The sequence below is a fragment of the Lepidochelys olivacea genome (assembly GCF_965140295.1).
Source record: "Lepidochelys olivacea isolate rLepOli2 genome assembly, chromosome: 7".
Taxonomy (NCBI): domain Eukaryota; kingdom Metazoa; phylum Chordata; order Testudines; family Cheloniidae; genus Lepidochelys; species Lepidochelys olivacea.
Genome location: NC_140417.1, coordinates 19,140,991 through 19,160,674, shown reverse-complemented (window position 1 = coordinate 19,160,674; position 19,684 = coordinate 19,140,991). Strand labels below are relative to the sequence as shown.

The 19,684-nt window shown below is 40.9% G+C and overlaps 1 protein-coding gene across 4 annotated transcripts in view; it reads right to left on the bottom strand.

The window, feature by feature from the left end:
• Positions 1-6,185: 6,185 nt before the first annotated feature.
• The window catches only part of IFT122 (intraflagellar transport 122), a 49,174-nt gene continuing 35,675 nt past the window's right edge, over positions 6,186-19,684 (bottom strand). For all 4 annotated transcript variants that reach the window (XM_084634583.1, XM_084634585.1, XM_084634584.1 and 1 more), the window contains 10 exons: positions 17,022-17,124; positions 15,629-15,769; positions 14,471-14,568; positions 13,779-13,879; positions 12,336-12,501; positions 11,203-11,314; positions 10,480-10,608; positions 9,410-9,489; positions 7,529-7,693; positions 6,186-6,774 (listed from right to left, as the gene is read on the bottom strand). In XM_084634583.1, coding sequence (XP_084490709.1) covers positions 6,685-6,774; positions 7,529-7,693; positions 9,410-9,489; positions 10,480-10,608; positions 11,203-11,314; positions 12,336-12,501; positions 13,779-13,879; positions 14,471-14,568; positions 15,629-15,769; positions 17,022-17,124 — 1,185 coding nt within the window. In that variant the 3' untranslated portion in view covers positions 6,186-6,684. The remainder of the gene's footprint in view (positions 6,775-7,528; positions 7,694-9,409; positions 9,490-10,479; positions 10,609-11,202; positions 11,315-12,335; positions 12,502-13,778; positions 13,880-14,470; positions 14,569-15,628; positions 15,770-17,021; positions 17,125-19,684) is intronic.

Sequence of the window (19,684 nt, the reverse complement as noted above, 5' to 3'; positions counted from 1 at the left end):
TTTGAACATAAGCTTTCGTGAGCTACAGCTCACTTCATCGGATGCATACTGTGGCATCAATATTTTCACTTCTGGGCATAGGCACCACAGACCCATGCCAAGCGTCCCGACACCTAAGCCCCAGAGCCAGGCATGAATGAGGGGGAAATAGGCATTTCTCCACCTAACTCACCTGCAGGACTGGATCCAGTAAGCATGGTCTGAGCTCATCTATGGCTCAGTCCCTCTATAGGTGAGCTTACACAAGATGGCAGCAGAGGACGAGCCCCTTCATGACTTTTAGCCAACTGGAGGGTACTCACCTGGGTTGTGGGAGACCGCCAGTTTAAATTCCTCCACTTAAGGGGGAAAGAAGGGATTTGAACTATAAGCTGCCATCTTGCAGGAGAGTGCGTTCGCCACGGGGCTATGGGCTATTTTGAGATGGCGATCTCTCAGTCTGCTGTCAAAGCTGTTCCACTGTGGACAAATAATTTTAAGAAGTCATTGGAGGAGAGGTACTGGATCCTCAATCTCCTTTGTGCTAGCCAGAGGGCTACAGAGTCTTTCTCATGTTTGCATGCTCTCTCTCTGGCCCAATGGGCCTTTCATTATTTAGCCAAAGTGGAATCGCTTCAACAGGAAGAGTGAGGGAGTCCCCTCCCCAGCCATCTGGCTATCCCATTATACATTGGTTCAAGCACTCGTCTAAGAGATGGTGGATCAAAGTTAATCCCTTCGCCCACTCAGGTGAGGAAGGGGACAAACCAGGGGTGTCCCACATCCCAGTGAGTAAGGTTGCCACCTTTTCCCAGGACCACCCCTTTTTTGAAGTAGCTGTCCTGGGAAAACTGTACAGGGTGCTCAGTACACACTGCCAGCTGTCCAGTTTTATAGGCTCAGGACCATCCTGGCGATCTCAATCTCTTGTACCTCACAGATGGCAACCCTACAGGTGAGTAATCTAACCACTGGGCTAATAGTTAAAAGGGTGGTGCTCCTCCTCCTCCCAACTCTCTTCCCCTGGCTTCTTGCTAAAATGACCTAAGTGTGTAACCTCAAGAGGGGGTTGGCAGCTGAGAATCCCAGCCAGGGGGAGTTTGGCTTTAGGTGCCTAGCATGGATGTCTAGGCTCGGTATCTCTCATTGGCTAGCTTAAACAGGGACCCCCTAGTGTTTTTGTGGGTCCCATTCTGAGGTGCTGTTTCTCCCCATTCATAGAAAAAGGAGCCTAGATGCCAGCAATTTTGTAGCTGCCTAAGAGTGTGGTGGGGCAATGCTCAGCATCACCACACCTAAGTCCCTTTGTTAATCTATAACACACACAGAGATATCACGTACAGAATAGAGGGAAAACCAGTATAACCTCTGCTTCTGGTCCCAGCTCTGCCTCGTGCTTGCTGCGTGGCCTTACGCAATTCACTGAGGTGCAAATTTTCAGAACTGATCGCCAAGATCAGGTCTCTCCATTTTTGGGTACCCCATTTAGAGATGTAGGGCTGATCACCAGTAGCTTGCATTGACTTCCCCTGGACTGGTAGTTTTCAGCACTTCTGAAAGCTGGATCCCACATAGCTAAAGCAGGGCAGTCAGACAACAGAGGTACTCAAATGATAGGTCATTTTCATGGGCAGTAGCTGCTCTGTGCCCTGTTGCCCCAGCTGTGTGATGGGGATCATAATATTTCTCTACTTCCCAGGGGTGTTGTGACATTCAATTTATTAATGGCTGCAGAACAGCCATTGGGTTGCTTAGGTGGAAAGCACTAGAGAAAGCTGAAATATAATTATCAGCAGGGGTAGGTGTGTAGTAAGTATTTCCTATTGTAAGCATGTCCAGTGTCCGTATTGCACTTTCTTGATGTGCTACCACGGTGGAGGCAGGTTGCAGGGATGAGCTTTGAGCCCTTTTTCTCCTCCTCAAAGGAATGCATAACTTGATGTAAAAACCACATTACGTACGGTGGGGTGGAGGCTGAATGACTCAGGGAACTGATAATGGGATATGCAGCCTTTGAACTCTAGGTTACCAACTGGAGCTTGGCCCAAGTCCTGTTATCGTCTGAAAGCTGGTCTGTGGCCCATGTGAAATGAGATGGCAGTCTCAGCATAGTTCCAGGCAGCCAGATAGCTGCTTCATAACTGGCATCCCAGCTGGAGTCTTGACAGCAGAGAGGCCAAGGACTGACTGAGCTAGTTGTTCTATGATGCCTACAACCTTTAGCCTACATCAGCCACCTGCCTTGTCTGCCCTAATATTTTGTGATAATGGGAGAAATGAAAAAGTGAAACATTAACACCTGTCTCTGGGTCTCCTGTTGTGTCATCTTCTCAACTCCTTCTGGCAAAGCTTGTCTTTATTTGCTATTTCTACAGTACCAGGGGCAGGGCTTAGCAAATAATAATTCCCATCTCCCTCTTGCTCAGGGGTGAGGTGCACATTTGGCAGGGCCATGTAGCAACTCTCACAGAACTAATGCTAATGTTCTGTTTGCTCTGCAGGAAGTCAGGGGACTTCAATCTCTTGAACTATCACTCTGAAACCTTTCTGAAGCATCAACTTACTAAATTGATAAGGCAACGATAGCTACAGGGGAATCTGCTGTTTGAAACTCCCAGATGGTCCATGCTTCTCTGTTTTCCCTCTCAGTACACTGAGAATAAAGTAATTATTTAGACTGAAAAAATGTAATTAGACATTGGTTGTTTTTAGGTCTACAGCGTCCATGGGACAGTATGTGAAGGGGGGATGAAAACACTGAAGTTAACAGTAGAGAGAGAATCTCTTATGGAGAATGCAATTCTCTCAAGTATCATACCACCATTATTCCTACTACTTAAACCCAAAAATCTATTTTTTTCCTCTGCCTTTTTATTACATTTTGTTAGTGGTAAACAATATAAACTTAGCCCTTAACATTCAGAGTGCTATATAAACATTCACTAATTCTCACCACTCCAGTCAGCTAGACCAGGATCATCTCCCCAGTTTTACAGATAGGGAAGTAGAGGCTCAGAGGGGGCATGACTAGCTCAAGGCCATACAGCAATTTTGGCTAGAGCTAGGATGCTGGGCAATGCCTGTGTCCCATCCTAGTCTTATTTCTCCAACCCAAGCCCTTATAACTGGGTTAGCATAGTATATACAGTTTAGTTGAGAAAATGGAGTAAACAGACTTCCTCCTGCATCAGCTTCAAACTCTAGCCCTTAGGTTAAAGAGTCAGTGGAGGGATTTTGCTCAAGTTTTACATCCAGGAGGTGCACAAACATTTGGTCTCAGGATAGACCATGCATGGAAAACTTCAGTGCACGAGGGGAATGTCTCATGGTCATAAATGTTCGAAAATAGATGTGTTAACTATTTATGCTAAATAATCTGTTCCACCTTGTATCTAGCTGTCACTTTCCCCAGACCTGAAGAAGAGCTCTGCGTAGCTTGTCTCTTTCACCAACAGAAGTTTGTCCAAGAAAAGATATTACCCCACCCAGCTTGTCATTGACAACAGTGTCCTACCATCATGGGAATTGGAATGCCTCACAATATCAGAGGAAGACTAGGGTGCATATAATATAGTACTTGAACTAGGAAAATGCACACTTGTGACATTTGTATAGATGAGGAGACAGTCTTTCTATACACTTATATGCAAACACCATGTCCTCTCTAATATATTACCCATTCCAAAAACTCCACCTCTATGAACTTTTCTTGTTTCCAAAGCTACTTTCAAGTTGTATTGTAGTTATCTAAGCACCAACGTACTTGTTAGCACATATACCTGGGCACACAGTAGGATTAAAGGTTTATCCTTCCAAATATTCAAATTTGTCACATTAAGCTTTGATGCAGTAAGCCATTGCTGAGATTGCAATTGCTGTCCACAGCTTAGAGCCTGAAGCGCGTCACAGATAGCGAAGGCAAGTAATAGTAGGATAAAAGAACAAGCATAGGACAAGTTCCAGAAAGTGGTCTATGCTGCTATCCACACCAGGTCTAGTGAAGGGTAAGTGGCTGAAGGGACGCAGAGGAGGAAAGGTCATTTTTGGTACCATCTTGTGAGCTGATAAAACTCTAAAAATAGAATTATCATGATGTGTTATTGTCAGAAGATGCTGAAGTTACATAAGAACAGCTTCAATGTCACAGGGCAAATTGGGACTACTACAGTAGTTTAAAAATTCATAATACATTGGCCCTAACATTTATTTACACATCATGACTTACTTTTACACAGCATCTTTCCTCCAGAAGGCACCAAAAAGCGCTTTTCAAACATAAAATGCATCTACGGTCAGAAAAGTGGGTCTGTAAAAAAGGGAAACCTCTGTGCTCAAAACATTTTCCTCGCCTGTCATTACAAATCATAGCTACTTATTTTTACTGCTTTTCACTCCTGTTGGCTTTGCAAAACCAACACAATTATGGGAAAACGAGCTAGATTCTAATTCTGGCTCCCGTATCAAACAGAACGGTTTATTAATTCCAACTGCAGTCTTCATTGCATACAGTAATTTACAAGCAAGCAAGCAAGCAAGGTCGGGACTTTTAGATCAGTATATTTACAAGTCAGAACAGCATATTTTTTTAAAGTGTCAAACAAAATTTGATCCAGATTCACAGGCATATGGAAGCCCATTGAAGCTATTTTTTTTTTTAGTCACTTTTTAGAGCAATTTAAAGTACACATAGAAATCATTTCAATCACCACTGAAATTCAGCTGCCTCTGTGGTAGCTGTTTAACAGCATGCAGAAACACTGTCCAACAGTTTAGGACAGTAAGCAAAGATGAATATCATATTCCTTTGAAAACACAGGGAAACTTGTGGTAGGCATGATTATAATAACCATGTATACTGTGTGCATACTCTTACCCGTTATCTACATTTGACTAAAAATAATGAAGAAACCTATCACTTCTAGGTCACTCGCTCAAATTCAGCCCAAGTGGTTACCTACCCATAGTTGTTACCAGCTAACTGCTTGTTCAGTGGCCTATTCTGAAGTCCAACTATTAGGTTGGTGCAGTATACACATAATGAAAAATCATTCCCTCAGTTAGCGTCCTATAGGGCAGTATTAGCAGAAAAGCAGAGGACCGAACAGGAATGCAAGATGAACTACTTTCTCTCCTCCTAGAATTGCTCCCCACAGGTGAGGGTTGAAACATAGTGGTGGAGAAAGATTGCACAGCAACTACTCTTAGGGCACATCTTCACTGCAGAGTTAACTCAGGTGATCAGCACCTGCACTAGCCTAGCCCAGACGTGAGCAACCACGCTGTGAAGCCATGGTTGAGTTTTTAGTCCACCCTTGTGCACATACCTGTATGAGGCTCTAGGACTTCTGGGGTCATATCACATGGTTCTTAGCGCTACAGTAAGTTGTGCTGCTCTATGATTCTTTCCCAGTGGATTGTGGGAGAACTTGTCTGTCCTGGGCACACAGGGGAAACTGTAGGATGGCACTGGAAAGCTACCAGTACCTGAATGGTTTAGCCTGTGCACTCCCTGAAAAGTGGGTGGATTACCAGCCTGAGTGTAAAATGCGCTCGGGCTTTAGCCTTTCCCCCAGGATGGGCCAGCTAGCCTGGATTAAAATCAGCACCATACTTGGGCCCGAGGTTGTGTGTTTAAATGGAAGCCAGGTTAGGAACAACACCTGAGCAAGAGCCAGAGTTAATTTTGCAGCGAAGACAAGCCCATAATGTACCTGTTCTGTGGCTAAATAGGGGCCAGCCTTTACCTTCCATGCCTGTCAAGCTGGCACATTTCATGAACCCTCCAATATATTCATTACACCTGATGAATCGGTTTCATGAACCCTCCAATATATTCATTACACCTGATGAATGGCTTTTATTTTTTCACTAGGAAAAAAGGTGAGTTTTTAATACACATTGGCTAACACATACTAAAATCCCAGCAGACATGGTGACTTGATTTGAAATGTGTTAGCTGGTCTATGTAAAACCTGGTGGGGAGGTTAGGGTTTACCTTGACCAGTTGACACATATTAAAACTACAACTTGCTTTGTCCACACTAGGGTTTTAATCATGTGTTCATTAACGTGTGAGTCAATATGTGTAAGAGCTCCTAAATGTAATGCTATTCTCTGCCAAAACGATATAAAAGGTACATTCCCATTGGGAAATTCCATTTCAGAGAAAGACTGCAGCAAATGCTCAAATGAAAATAAAACACTGATGCAAAAACTTCCCCTTTTTATTTCAAGTTCTGTCAACAACCAAGTACATATTAAGGACCAAATTCAGCCCTGGCATAAAGAGGGGCAAAATCAATGAGGTCAACTGAATTATCTCAAGGCTGAATCTCACCCTAAAACATTCCTATCGAATCTGTGGCACACTGGCAGGTTGCCATGATAAACATAGGACACTTGAAAGTAAAACTGGAATTTTCCTTAAAAATATATATGTACATTTTTTTCCCACTTGGCTCTGTGGTTATATACAAAACAAAGAGCAATAAATAGAAATTCTGTAATTACATTGCTCATAAAAATAAAATTTCATTTGGATAGGACACAACGTGACATTTAACAGTTTCTCTTTTTCCACTGCTTATGAAACATACACAGAGTGAGAAAATATATGTAACAACATAACCAAACTGTTAAGAAAGCTTGATTAGTTTGCAATGCATTTCACTGTGATAGCAGAAAGATCTCTTGGATGGATCTTTTTCACTGGTTTGACTCATCAATTCTTCTCCGACAGTATGGACAACAGTTATGCTGGAGCACCAGGAGCTCATAATCCTCTGAATGAAACATCTGTGAATTAGGAACAGATTTAGGCGTTATCTATTACACTGTTACTGGCTCACATCTAGGAAAAGGAAACTGAGATGGAATGGTTTTGCTAGGGCTCAGAATACCTGATGCTACTGTTACAACAGAGTTCATGTTTCCACAATAACAAGTAATTTACAGCTGTTTGTAACAGCTATAATTTGGAATATAAGAGCAAATATTTCATTAAAGAAGTGTGGAGGCTATGGAAGTCAGTTCACCCAACCAGTGAAACCCAACTGCTCTGTGAGAAAGGAGGGTGGACTTTAGGATGCTTTCTCTGCTTCCACATAACCAAAAATATCCAAACTATTGAATATTTTGAAGAAAACATACCTGCGGTGGGGGAACTACAAAGAAAAAAAATCATTTTACTTGCTGAATGCCCCCACTAAACCAGGCTATAAGGTTAGAAAGGCAGAGAAAAAAAATCAATGTTTCCCTTCTTTTAGTTCACTTTAGGACTTCTTGAGTGGCTACAATTCTTGCCATCACTGTGCAGTCCCCAAATACTTCATTCTACAAATTCAGTTACCACAAGCTATTCTGAAGCCAGCCCTTCTGGCAAGGCCTATCCTCTCTGTATATAGCACAGGGCATTTTGCTCTCTTTATTTACTATTCAGGACTTCAGAAGGTATGTATCGAGGGTTAGAAATTAAAGTATCAGGGTCATTTCAATTAGCTTCTTATTAGGAATGAGTTTTCAAAGACCCCAATGAAAACATTACTTATACCTGAAAGCATGTTGGACACATGGTAATGGAAGCGTCTGGTAGCAAGGACCGGAAGTATTGCCACTGTAATGGCTTTGGCCAGCGTTTAATCAGGACATCCCTCCGGCTCATTGACCGGAGAACTGCACGATTCACTATCACAGGAACAAATTCTGAGCCTCCTTGCTGCAGCATTTAAAAAAGAATGAAGCTTAACAATTGCAAAGTGTTTTAAAGATGACAAAGAGCGGAGTGTTATTACTCAGTAGAAAGTGCTAACACAGAATAGGCATGGATTCTGCTCCCACTGAAGTCAATGGCAGTTTTCTCACTGTCCTCAGTGGGAGTAAGCAAGATGTGAGTAAAGGTATTTTCACTGTGCTTCACTCATTCCCATCAACACAATTTTTTATTTAAACGGAAAAAAAAGCCATTTACAAAAACTTCCCTGAAAATGTCTATTCTTAACTGCACCCACCCAGACCCTGAGCTATCTAGAGGACAGTCCCCCTGCCGCTTGCTGGAACACCAGACTCCAGATGGACTCACCCCTGCCCCAGCCATCTAAAACTGGGGTATAAAGAAACTCCTTGGAGGAGTCCACCAGAAACTCAAGCTGAGCAGGGACATTATGCACAAATATGACATCAAAGCCCCACTGCTGTCTACAGCTTTTTCTCCAGACATTCTCTCCCATGCTGACTGGCTGTTTGCTCCAGCTCTATTGAGTTTCTTTGCCTCATGCCACCTACTCTTAATACTGCTCCCTCTTCTCCTTTCTGCATTCCTCTTATCCCTGTCCCTCTACCTCCCCTCTCTGCAACGTCTCTTCTCCCTTCATTTGCCTCATCTCAATCTCTTCCCAACAAATGCCCATCCAAATAAATAATGAGGAAATAAAAATATTGTGGAACTAACATGGTATTTGCAAACTATCACACTGATCATCTGCTCGTATGTTATATTCTTTCCCCTGCATCTTTCATCTGTCTGGTCTGTTTAGACCAAAAGCTCTTCAAGGCAGGAACTATCTATTACTTACATTTGTAAAAACATGTAACACAATGGAATCCTGATGTTGTTTAGGGCTCCCCAGGCACTAATATAATACAAATAATAACAGCAATAATACCACCAGGCCTTGTTTAACAATCTTGGCCAGCTGATGTTCTCTGTTACATCAGTGTAAATTCAGAGTAACTATAGTTATCAGATTTACACTACAGTAACATGGACTGCCTATATATGAATATCCTGCACATTTTATACCCTGGATGTCTTGCTTAGAGGCTCTCTCTTGGGCATGTTTATATCTGGGTGTTATGTACACCCGCTACTATGAAAAAAAGTAAAGGGCTGTTCAAACTAACTTCAGAGTTTGATTTTTTAAATCACGTCACATAAAACTACAGTATGCAGAAAACATCATAATTTTTAAATGTGTTTCTGCAGTGAGTGGGTGGGTAGGCATCCCAGGAGACTATTTTTCCATTGATGATGATGAGGCCAGAGAGAGACAGTTTACTTAAAAAAGACATTCAGATAGAATAAGTGGTTCTCCAGGTTTTTCTTTTCTGTGGACTAATCACTTTGTATGAGAAAGATACCATTCTCCTCAACTGCTGCTCCTAGCCTCCCAGTTACCCACTTTCCTCCATTTCTTGCGGGGGTCTGCAGAACACTAACACTTTGTAAAGGAGTTGGAGAGGCTGTGGTCTGTTGAGACCTGCTACTAATCGGTAAATGGTCACAAGGAAGGAACTGTGGGATGCCAGCTCAGAAGGAGATATGATAGCATGGAAAGAACATTTGCAGGTAGAGTCACCCTGGGTTTGCTTTCTCCTCAACAATCTTCAGCCTCAAGAGCAGCAACATTTGAAAACCCAAATGAGGTATCCTCACCTCAAAACTCAATTTTGCTGTAAAGGGATCATCCTCTTCGATAATGTCTGTGTTGTCATCAAATCTCAGCCTCTGTGCTCCTAGAGAGGTTTGTTATGGAAGAAACAAGGACACCCACAAAATCAAATCCTCTTATCTTAGCACTCATAGGACTTGTCTTATGGCTTAGTAGTAGGGCTCTCACTCCTTGCTCCACCCAACGCCCATCATGTCAGGCAGGCTGGGAGTACTCAGATACCCCTGGAGTAATCCCTAGATTATATGAGACAGAGCTGCAGAAGAAACTTACTCTTCCCCAGGAAGAATGGAGTGCCACGCCTCACTAAATAGCAATTGCTGTGGAACAGCAGAGCTTAAAACCACCAAGTTACTAGCAGTAACTAAACTACATAAATGCATGTGACCTTAGTAGTACCCTCATCCTCCATTCCCCTACCCTCCTATAAACATCTAACACCTCACTTTAGGCAACCTATTTTAAAGGCACAGACCATGTCTCTGAGGCATAGACCATGTCGTCTTGTGTATTTGTATTGTATCTACTACTATCAGGCCCCAACTACAATTGGCACCATTGTGTGCCACAGCAATATAGGATTCTACAAAATAAACGACAGGCTTCAAAGGGAGCCCAATATAGTTCTTCCTTAGCAAGAAAGATAGAACACTGTGATACAAGAGGAGAATAATGGATAGCCCTCCCATCCTTTATAGAAAGTAAAAAAGTTACTTGAAAATAAGTAAACAGTATTATTTTTAACCTAACAATATTTGACAAGGTTATGAAACTGATTTTTCTAAAAGAAAACCTTCTAAAATTACCAGGATTGGTTAATATACCCATACTTTTTTAGTTGAAACAGCAACTGAAAAAGAAATATGCAATGGAATTGTACCCACTTATGTCAGCAACGAATCTGTCCCCTAGTCATAAGAGAGAAGCAGATTAAAATGCAACAAAAGCATAACAAATCCAAAAATACCCAACAACCCACAACAAAAAACTCTGTCTTCCAAACTGCCACTCTTTCCCTAAGAAAACCAGAGTGTGTTCTGGATTGAAAGGATACCATCACTTGCCATCTCTTGCCATTTATCCTCTCTCTTATTTAACCTTGGTGCTTCCAGATCAATAAGAGCTACAGCTTCTTCATCAGTGATCCCTTCTTCCAAATAGAACTCCACCAGATGCAATACTTCTAAAGGACACGTAGAAAAGGAGAGAGCAGTTACCTGCAAGAACTCAGAATATCTCTAGCAGGCCTTGCCTAAGTCTTTTAAAGATATATGTGTCCTCAGATCTCTACAGTGGCATTATTCAACTTAATATATCATGTCCAGAAAATAAAGCTTCTTAAAGGATGGGTTAATAAAGTGCCTCATATCTTCCTGGTGCCTCACCACAAAGTAATGCATTCAATACTGCCAGGGCATCAGAAGCAAACCAGTGGCTATTTTGCAGCAAAAAAAATCTCTCACAGTCTTGGACACCAGAAACTGTTCTATTCAGAAAGGGACTAATTGCCTAGAAAACTGGTGCTCTCCTCCACCAATAAAATGCATCATCTCTGGAGTGGGATGTGGCACTAATTCAGTGCCAGCAACACTAAAGAAAAAGATTTATTTCCCCAAGTGACATTACACAGGAAATGTTAGGGTGGCTGAATTTATTGGGCACCAACCTACTGATTAAATATTGATAGTGTACAATTAACACCAACTAGCTGAGCCTTTGGAGAAAGCACAGACTCATCTGCATGGAAAGTAAAACCAATTTTTATATTCCAACGCACCGTAAGATGAAGCAGAGAAGACGAAGGGCTGTCTGCAGTTAATGCACACATTCCCCAGATTATTTAGCAAGGGGTTGTTGGTGGAGCACCTATAACACAAGGGTACAAGCTCCTGCAAAGACAGACACACACAAAGCAGCGTAATTGCAAACAGACCATTCTGAACACAGAGTCTGATTAGGACACACTGCACTGCTCCAGTTTGACACCAACAGAGTTCACAGAGCAGCAAAAAACTGGAGTATAACAATGGTGAAATCAAGCCTTTTAACTTTTGCAAATATTTTTCCTTCTCTCAATAAAACTGCAAGTTTTCCCATTAAAAATAGATGTTTTACCACTCTTCTGATGCACTTTTGTTTGCTTCTGCTGCAGCAGAGTCCTGGGCCACATACACAATGCCAAAAGTATGACTAAAAGTTACTGAAGCAATTCTTTTTGCTCAGAAGTTCGATCAAATTTAGGTCCTTTGATTCATGCATTTCTGTTTTTTCTAAACTGCACAATTATCTTAGGCAGCTCTATGGATTTCAATGGTCTTACTGTGTTTACATTATTGCAGATGGCAAGAAGCATGTTCATTTGCAGTTAAGCATTTTCACAGTACAATTTGTTTTAGTGAGCACCCCATCAAAAACAGTTTTATAGAACACTGCGGTCACACCTCAGCTAAAGAAAAAAAAGAAGGTTTTAAAGCAAGATTTGAGGAAGGAAAGCCATTCAAAGGGTTGGAGAGAGGAACTCTAGTAGATGGGGCAAGCACAAGTGACCTCCAACTGTAGACAGACATAGAGAAAGACCCAAGTAAGCACTCTGAGGAGTAAGTGCATATGGAATTGAGGGATGATGAAGCTTGAAGGAACAGAGAGAGTAGCCAGGGAAATAGGGGGATATGAGATCAGAGAGTGAAGAAGGAACTTGTCCATACAGACAGGTCTCATTTTCATTAGGAATGAAGAGGGAGAGAAAGTCTGACATGGCGAATAATGGTGAGAGGATTTTTGTTTCCTGCAGAAATGTAATTACTGCAAATCTGTGCATAATCCATTGTAAGCATCTTTGTGTGTATGACAAAGTAGCCTCTCGTATCAGGTCAAATACTAATAACTAAAATAATATACATCAGAACTTACTTCACTGTCATGGAATGGCTTGGATCGAATTGTCAGGCTGCCCAGCTCAATTGATTTTTGAAATCTAGCTGGGATCTGCAGTCCCTGCAACTTGTCATAGGCATGACGGGCCAATTTATATGCACCCAGAGCTTTACTCTGCTTTGCTAGTGCAAATAATGTATTGCTATAATCAAATTAAGGAACAAACGTATATGTAGCATTCAGGAAAAACCACAGTTACTTTTAATCAGTTACTTTTATGCACTGAAGCACAACAAATGCCAATACTTTAAAAGGCCTTAACTAAAGAAATCTGTTCACATAAATGTGTTTACATAAACAAAATGTGAGCGGACTGCTAAAATACCAGAGCGGGTGATTTTTAGAGAGATAAGGAACTGGCCTGTGGATAACAAAGCTTCAGTTAATATTCTGACCCCACCAACACTAATGCTTGTAAGGACCATCCCACAAACCGATAATCTGAAACATCAGAATCCTGTTGGCACCATGTGGATATTTCAGATCCCATGGCACTTTTTCAGGATCTTGCTTCCATGTCTTATACCAAAATGTCACCTCCCCCTTATTTAGTGTGCACCCCAGGGGGTAACAAATAAGCAGAGATGTATGGATTAAACACTCTAAATTCTAAGCACTTTGGGGACAATAATACTATTCTACATAGTTTACAGATGAGGAAAGAGAGGCACAGAGAAAGAAAATGACTTATCCAAGGTTACAAAGCAAGCAAATGGAAAAGACAGAAGTGGAACACAGGTGTCCTGACTCCCACTTAACTGCCTTATTCACTGAACTGCCCTGACTTCTTTTAATTGCTATTGTCCAGTGCAGAAACAGATATGTTTCAGTGGGACTCATATGTCGTTTGTGGAGGACTTTGAAGAGATGCAGCAAATAAATTTGTTAATGAAGCCATGAAAAAATTGGTCTTGTACATGGCACACAGCTACATCAGACCTGAAAATGAGAATGAGAATCTACCATTTAGAAACACACAGCTACATTAGTCTGAGGAGAATCAGAATCTAACATTTAGAAGCAATCACATTCAGAGTTTCTTTCCCAATGCCTTTCAACTTGTGGCTCCTGCACTGTCAATATTTACAGCCACACATTTTGTTTGGAGACTTGCATCTTGGAAGGCACTCCTCTTACAAAGGTGAGCAACATGTTTGATAGTTTATGATAACCTCTTCTAATGTATGCACGTATGGCTAGATGTGCCTAAGTGTGTGATAATTCTGAGGTGTAGATCATCATCTCAGGGATTAAAGACAGCCCCACATTTATTTTATCTAACAGAGGAACAGCATGGGAACCCCTAAAACCAGGAACAAGAATACCCTAATAGTAAGACTATGCATCACTGATTGGTGCCAAGGATTCCCTTCAATTCATATGATAATTTTTGAATTTTGCTTTGCATTGCAAGGATACACTTTAGAGATGCCCAGCGGAGTCTCCTTGGTTAGGCTGTGAAGTAAAAACCTGGAAATATTGAAGAGTGTTTCAGGCAAATGGAAACTGAAGGGCTCTTCCTGTGGTAAAAAGAACATTAAAAAATTTCTAAGCTAGAAAAGGAACACTTCATATCACTAAGCATCAAATTACTTCCGTCATCTCAGACACTACACTGTGCTTTTCACACAGTCACAACAATGGGAGAAATGGAGAAAAGACAACAATTGGATTTTGCATGCCCCTCTCTCCAAAGCTCATCTTTGCCACTGAAGAAAAAAGGAAAGGGAGAGAAAGCACTTAAAGGATAATCCTGTCCCAACCTCCTCCGTAGGAGTAATGGGCCCAGAACACAGTGGAATCAGTATGCAGATGGGGTGGTGAAAGAAAGCCTTCAAGTCCACATCCACTGTGTGCTGCAGAGCATCTCTCTGCAGAGGCTCTTTCTGTGTCACAGAAAGGTAGTTTGAGGGGTGGAATGGCAGTACATTCAGTACGGTATAACACAGGGCAAAAAAAACCCTGAAACCAAAATTAGATCATTGCAGTGACACCAGCATCCATTCAGTATTTACTTTACAAGTAATTAATTGTTCCTAATTATTCCTGAATTATTTGCAGAAAATGTACCAGCTAAGCAAACAATACAACTGCTAGTGAAAATATCTTACAGTGTATCTGTGAATAGAGTGATAGACATGATAAAGTTCTGCCAAGTGCTGGAAGTGGTGAAACTTCTGTAACATTTCAGTCTTCTGCTGTTCGTTCTCTGTGGGAGGGAAAGTAATTACACCTCTGGTCATTCTATACTAAAACACAAGAGTATTACTCAGCTAGAAAGATCACAATACAACATGGTTGCAGCGTTACCACTTCCAATAGATTAATATACCTGACCAAGTGTGCTACAAAATATGGATTATATAATTTTGCCATTTTATGTGCAACTTTCTTCTTTAACATAAAGCACATTAAGATGCACGATGGTATGGCAAGTGGTTTTAACACAGCCAGAGGTTAATGGCTTAGTTAGAGGTGGAACATATTAGCCTTCCACCACTAGAAACCTGATCCACATCTTTTGAGGTTAAAGTAAAATGAGTTTAATGTCATTCCTTTTATCCACATTAATGTACTACTAAACAATAAAACCATTTGCAGTGTCTGTACAGCGTATGAAGGGCTATAGATCAGCACTATCATGCATTAGCAAAACTGTGATGCTTTCTGAAAGTCCAAGTAAACTATATCCACTGGATCACTCTTGTCCACACAGTGCAAGGCAACAGACCATCAATCTCTTGTTTCCATCAACACTCATCTACACCTCATCTTCACCTCTCCTCCAGTGCAATTGATTTAGAAGCAGAGAACTAATGAACACTAACTTTCTTCTTTGGCTGGCTAAAATAATTCATGAAGTGTCTCCCCAGTTAATCTCATCCACATTTAAATATTAGGAGTAGACTACACTATAAGATCATGTTTTATTATTATTTAGCCCTCCAGTCATCACTTTATCCCAGGTGTGAGGCGCAGAAAAGGGGCTAGGGGATATATTGTGGAATTAGGAGACATGGATGTGACCCCACCTTGATTTAAAAATTAGACTTATCTTGGATTTTTATAAGCACACAGACTAGAGAGATAGAATTACGATATAATGTTGAATTACAATACAGTGCAGTATATAGTATTAGTATAGCAGATTAGTATATAGCACAATTAGTGAGCGAGCAAGAGGTTTTAATCAAGCCGTCACGGTTCATTCAATGTTTATATGCATGCATGAGCAGGTAACAAATTTGAACTTGCTTGTGTTTACTTACCTTGGGCTATATCTAAACACTGCATGGAGAGCATCCAGTAATAATATGCTGCATCATTAAATCGGCTTTCTACCACAGCATTGTGAGTTAGCTGTTCCAGCACTTTTACGGCCTCACTCTGTCTGCCAGCCTTGTGGAATGCTACAAAGGAGACCAAAGCAAAGAAGATTTTACAGTGTGATTATATCAATTAACTGATATTTTTTAAAAATAACAACAGGATATTCATCAAAGCTGGAACAGGATGAAAAGGACTACACTGGTATTTTTCTATTTTTGAAAGTAGTGACTAATGGAAAATAGAAGTATCTGCAAGTACTTTTTGGCTTTTGTATTGTGTCAGGACATGATGTAGGAAATACAACTACCATGTACATAAGTAGCGCGAGGCTAGTTACTTTTAAAAAAAAATTTGGACAGAGCAAAATCATCATCCTGATGATCAGACATTTGTGAACAGGGGAAACTGCTGAACACTATGGGATCAAGTCAAAATTCAAACCTTCTAAGGCCTGGTCTACAGCTAAAAATTAGATCAATCTAGCCGTTCAGGGCTGTGAAAAATTTTACACCCTGTGTGATGTAGTTAGGACAACCTAACTCCCCCCCCGTAGGTCGAAGAATTCTTCCATCAAACTAGCTACCACCTTTCGGAGAGGTGGATTAACTACACTCATGGAAAAACCTCTTCCATAGATGTAGAAAGTGTCTCCACTACAGCAGCACACCTGCAGCACAGTAGCTGTACCACTGTAGCCACTAAAGTACAGACATAACCTCAGGTAATATTTCAAGGCAGCACTCTTACAATGCTTAACACTATAGTGTCAAAGAATCTAAAGAGGCAGAAAACCCCACAGTATATACTATTTATTAACAGGGTTTCTTTACATTGGCTCCTGTGCAGCAACTGAAGTTCAGTCCTGAATTCCCACTTGGTAAATGTATATTTTACAAATACTACATGCCGATAATATTTTATGATATAAATCCATAAGAAGCAAGGAATTTCATAAGCAAGACTGATGCTCCTTCTTGTATGAACTACATACTACCTACATTCAAGGGCAGGGCTCATGCCTTCTTTTGGTGTTTGTTCTATACTCAAGCACAAACTGGGAAAGAAAATCCAGAATTATAGCCTTTTTTATAGATGCTATTGTTTTGTTAAGTTTGTTATATTTCCTTACCAAATAATAAGACCTCTCTGACAATCAGAATACAACCTCCTGTGATCAGCAAGAACATACGTATTCTCCAGTTATCTCACCCTTTAAAAGGTTTGTATTCTACAGATTGACAGTTCTCCAGGGCAGAGATTTTATCTTCAGCATTTGGAAAATGCTTAGCAAATTTTGCACGCTACCAGCATATAACTCATGTACAGTCCTACCTTTTTGGGCCTCTTCAAATCTATCATTCTCTGCCAACCACTGAGCATAAGGGACATAGACATCATCTTTAAATTCAGGATGCTTTTCACTCAAAGCAAAGGCCTAAGGTACAGAATAAATTCATTAATAAAATATTGCATGGTTTAAGTGAGTTCTGAATAGTGCATGAGATAAATCCTTTTGTTTAAATAAAATTCACAATACAAATATCATTTATACAGAAGGATGAAAATTCCAACCAGTATTTTCTCCAGGAAACTCAAAATTAATGTATTTTAAAAGAAAGGCAATCAATCAACAGCTGTGAAGAAGAAGCTATACTTAGTAACAGTCCAGCTTCTGAACTACAGAAACCTGTGGAAAACCTGAAAACAATCAATTATTTAGGGGATGGAGTGGGTTTCACAGAACAATACAATGTATTGCTTTTTTAGAAAATATATTCAATAAAAATAAGTATTGACATGTGCACTGAACAATCAGACTATGCATAACAATTTCAAAAGCACCTATGTGACTTAAGCGTCTAAGTCCCACTGAGCGTTTCAATGGGACTTAAGCACCTACATTTCTGAGGATAAAATTTTCAAAAGCACCTAACAGCCTAGCATATACGTCATGTTAAAAACAAACAAACCCATAACCAAAAACAAGACTGCCAGTACAAACCATGGCCCCCAATTCTGCAATGCATATGTGTAAGCAGACCCCTGTAACCAAGTGCTGTCCTAATGAAGTCAGCTGGGCTTTCCTAAATATAAATCTGATTATAGGATCAAAAGTCCACATCAGGAAAGTGTAAATTCACCAGATCCAGAGTATACAGAGGAAATTTCAGTGAAACGTCACTTTCAGAATTACTAAAACAACACAGCCCAAAATAATAATCCACATTGTGAAAATTTTAGTTAAAAAGGACATCCTTTAAAAATTGGAAGTCAAATCATACTGCGAAAAATAGACAGGAGCATACACTCTGCCAAGTCAAGTGTGAAAGTTTAATTAGGCAGACCAAAAAAGAATCCAAAGAGCAACTAGCAAAAGACAGAAAACTAATTGCGAAAAAACATTTTAAAGTATGTCAGAATCAGGAACTCTGCCAAACAATCAGTGGGGCCAAACTTAAGTGTTAAAGAAGCACTTAAGGAAGACAAGGCCATTTTGGAGAAGATAAATGAATTCTTTGCATTGGTCTTCACAGCAGAGGATGAGAGATTCCCATACCTGAGCCACTCTTCTTAGTTAACAAATCTGAGGAACAGTCCCAGATTGAGGTGTCAATAGAGCTGGTTTTGAAACAAACTGATAAAGTAAACAGTAATAAGTCATCAGGACAAGATGGTATTCACCCAAGATTTCTGAAGGAACTCAAATATGAAACTGCAGAATTACTACAGTGGCACCTCAGAGTTACGGACACCTCGGGGTAGCTAGGCAGCTTCCTTCCCTGGCCTGGGCAATCTTGTGTCCCCCTCCTGGCTAGGGTAGAGGGGGTGAAAATAGCACGTCCCCCTCCCAGCGGGGCATGTGTGTGTTTTGAAAACAGTGCCCCGCCCCAGCGGGGGCAGGGGTTTGAAAACAGCACCCTGGCTTACAGGAAAGCAGCACAGACCTCAGTGCTGCTCCTGCTCTGGCTGCCTTGGGTGAACAGCAAGGGCTCACAGCTTTGCCTGCTAATCTCAGCATCTTCACTTCCTAGCTGTACGTGGGTGCCCTGCACGAGGTGGAGTAGGGGTGGGGACAGGCAGCCCAGATGTGCCTACATTTAAGATGCAATACAGGCACAGTACAGTGTTTGCCTTTTTTTTTTTTGGGGTCTCTGCTGCTGCCTGATTGGTTACTTCCAGTTTCACATGGTGTCCGGTTGATCAGTCAGTCCATGACTCTGGTGTTTGTATTTTTGAGGTTCTACTGTAACTGTGGTACATAACCTGTTGCTTAAATCAGCCTCTGTACCAAATGACTGGAGGATAGCTACTGTAACGCTGATTTTTAAAAAACATGACAGAGGCAATCTGGGCAATTACAGGCCAGTAAGCATAACTTCAGTACCAGGCAAATTGGTTGAAACTACAGTAAAGAACAGAATCAGACATACAGATGAACATAATATGTTGGAGAAGAGTCAACACCGCTTTTGTAAAAGGAAATCATGCCTCACCAATCTTTTATAATTCTTTGAGGGGCTCAACAAACATGTGGACAAGGGTGATCCAGTGGATACAGTTACTTGGACTTTCAGAAAGCTTTTGACAATGTTCTTTACCAAAGGCTCTCAAGCAAAGTAAGCAGTCATGAGATAAAAGGGAAGGTCTTTTAGTAATTGGTCAAAAGATAGGAAACAAAGGGTAGAAATAAATGGTCAGTTTTCACAATGAAGAGAGGTAAACAGCAGGGTCACCTAGGGATCTGTATTGGGACCAGTGCTGTTCAACATATTCATAAATGATCTGGAAAAAGGGGGTAAATAGTGAGTTGGGAAAGCTTGCAGATAATACAAAATTACTCAAAATAGTTAAGTCCAAAGCTGACTGAGAAGAGTTACAAAGGGATCTCACAAAACTGCGTAACTGGGGGCACCAAAATGGCAGATGAAATTCAGTGCTGATAAGTGCAAAGCAATGCACACTGGAAAACATAATCCCAACTATACATACAAAAT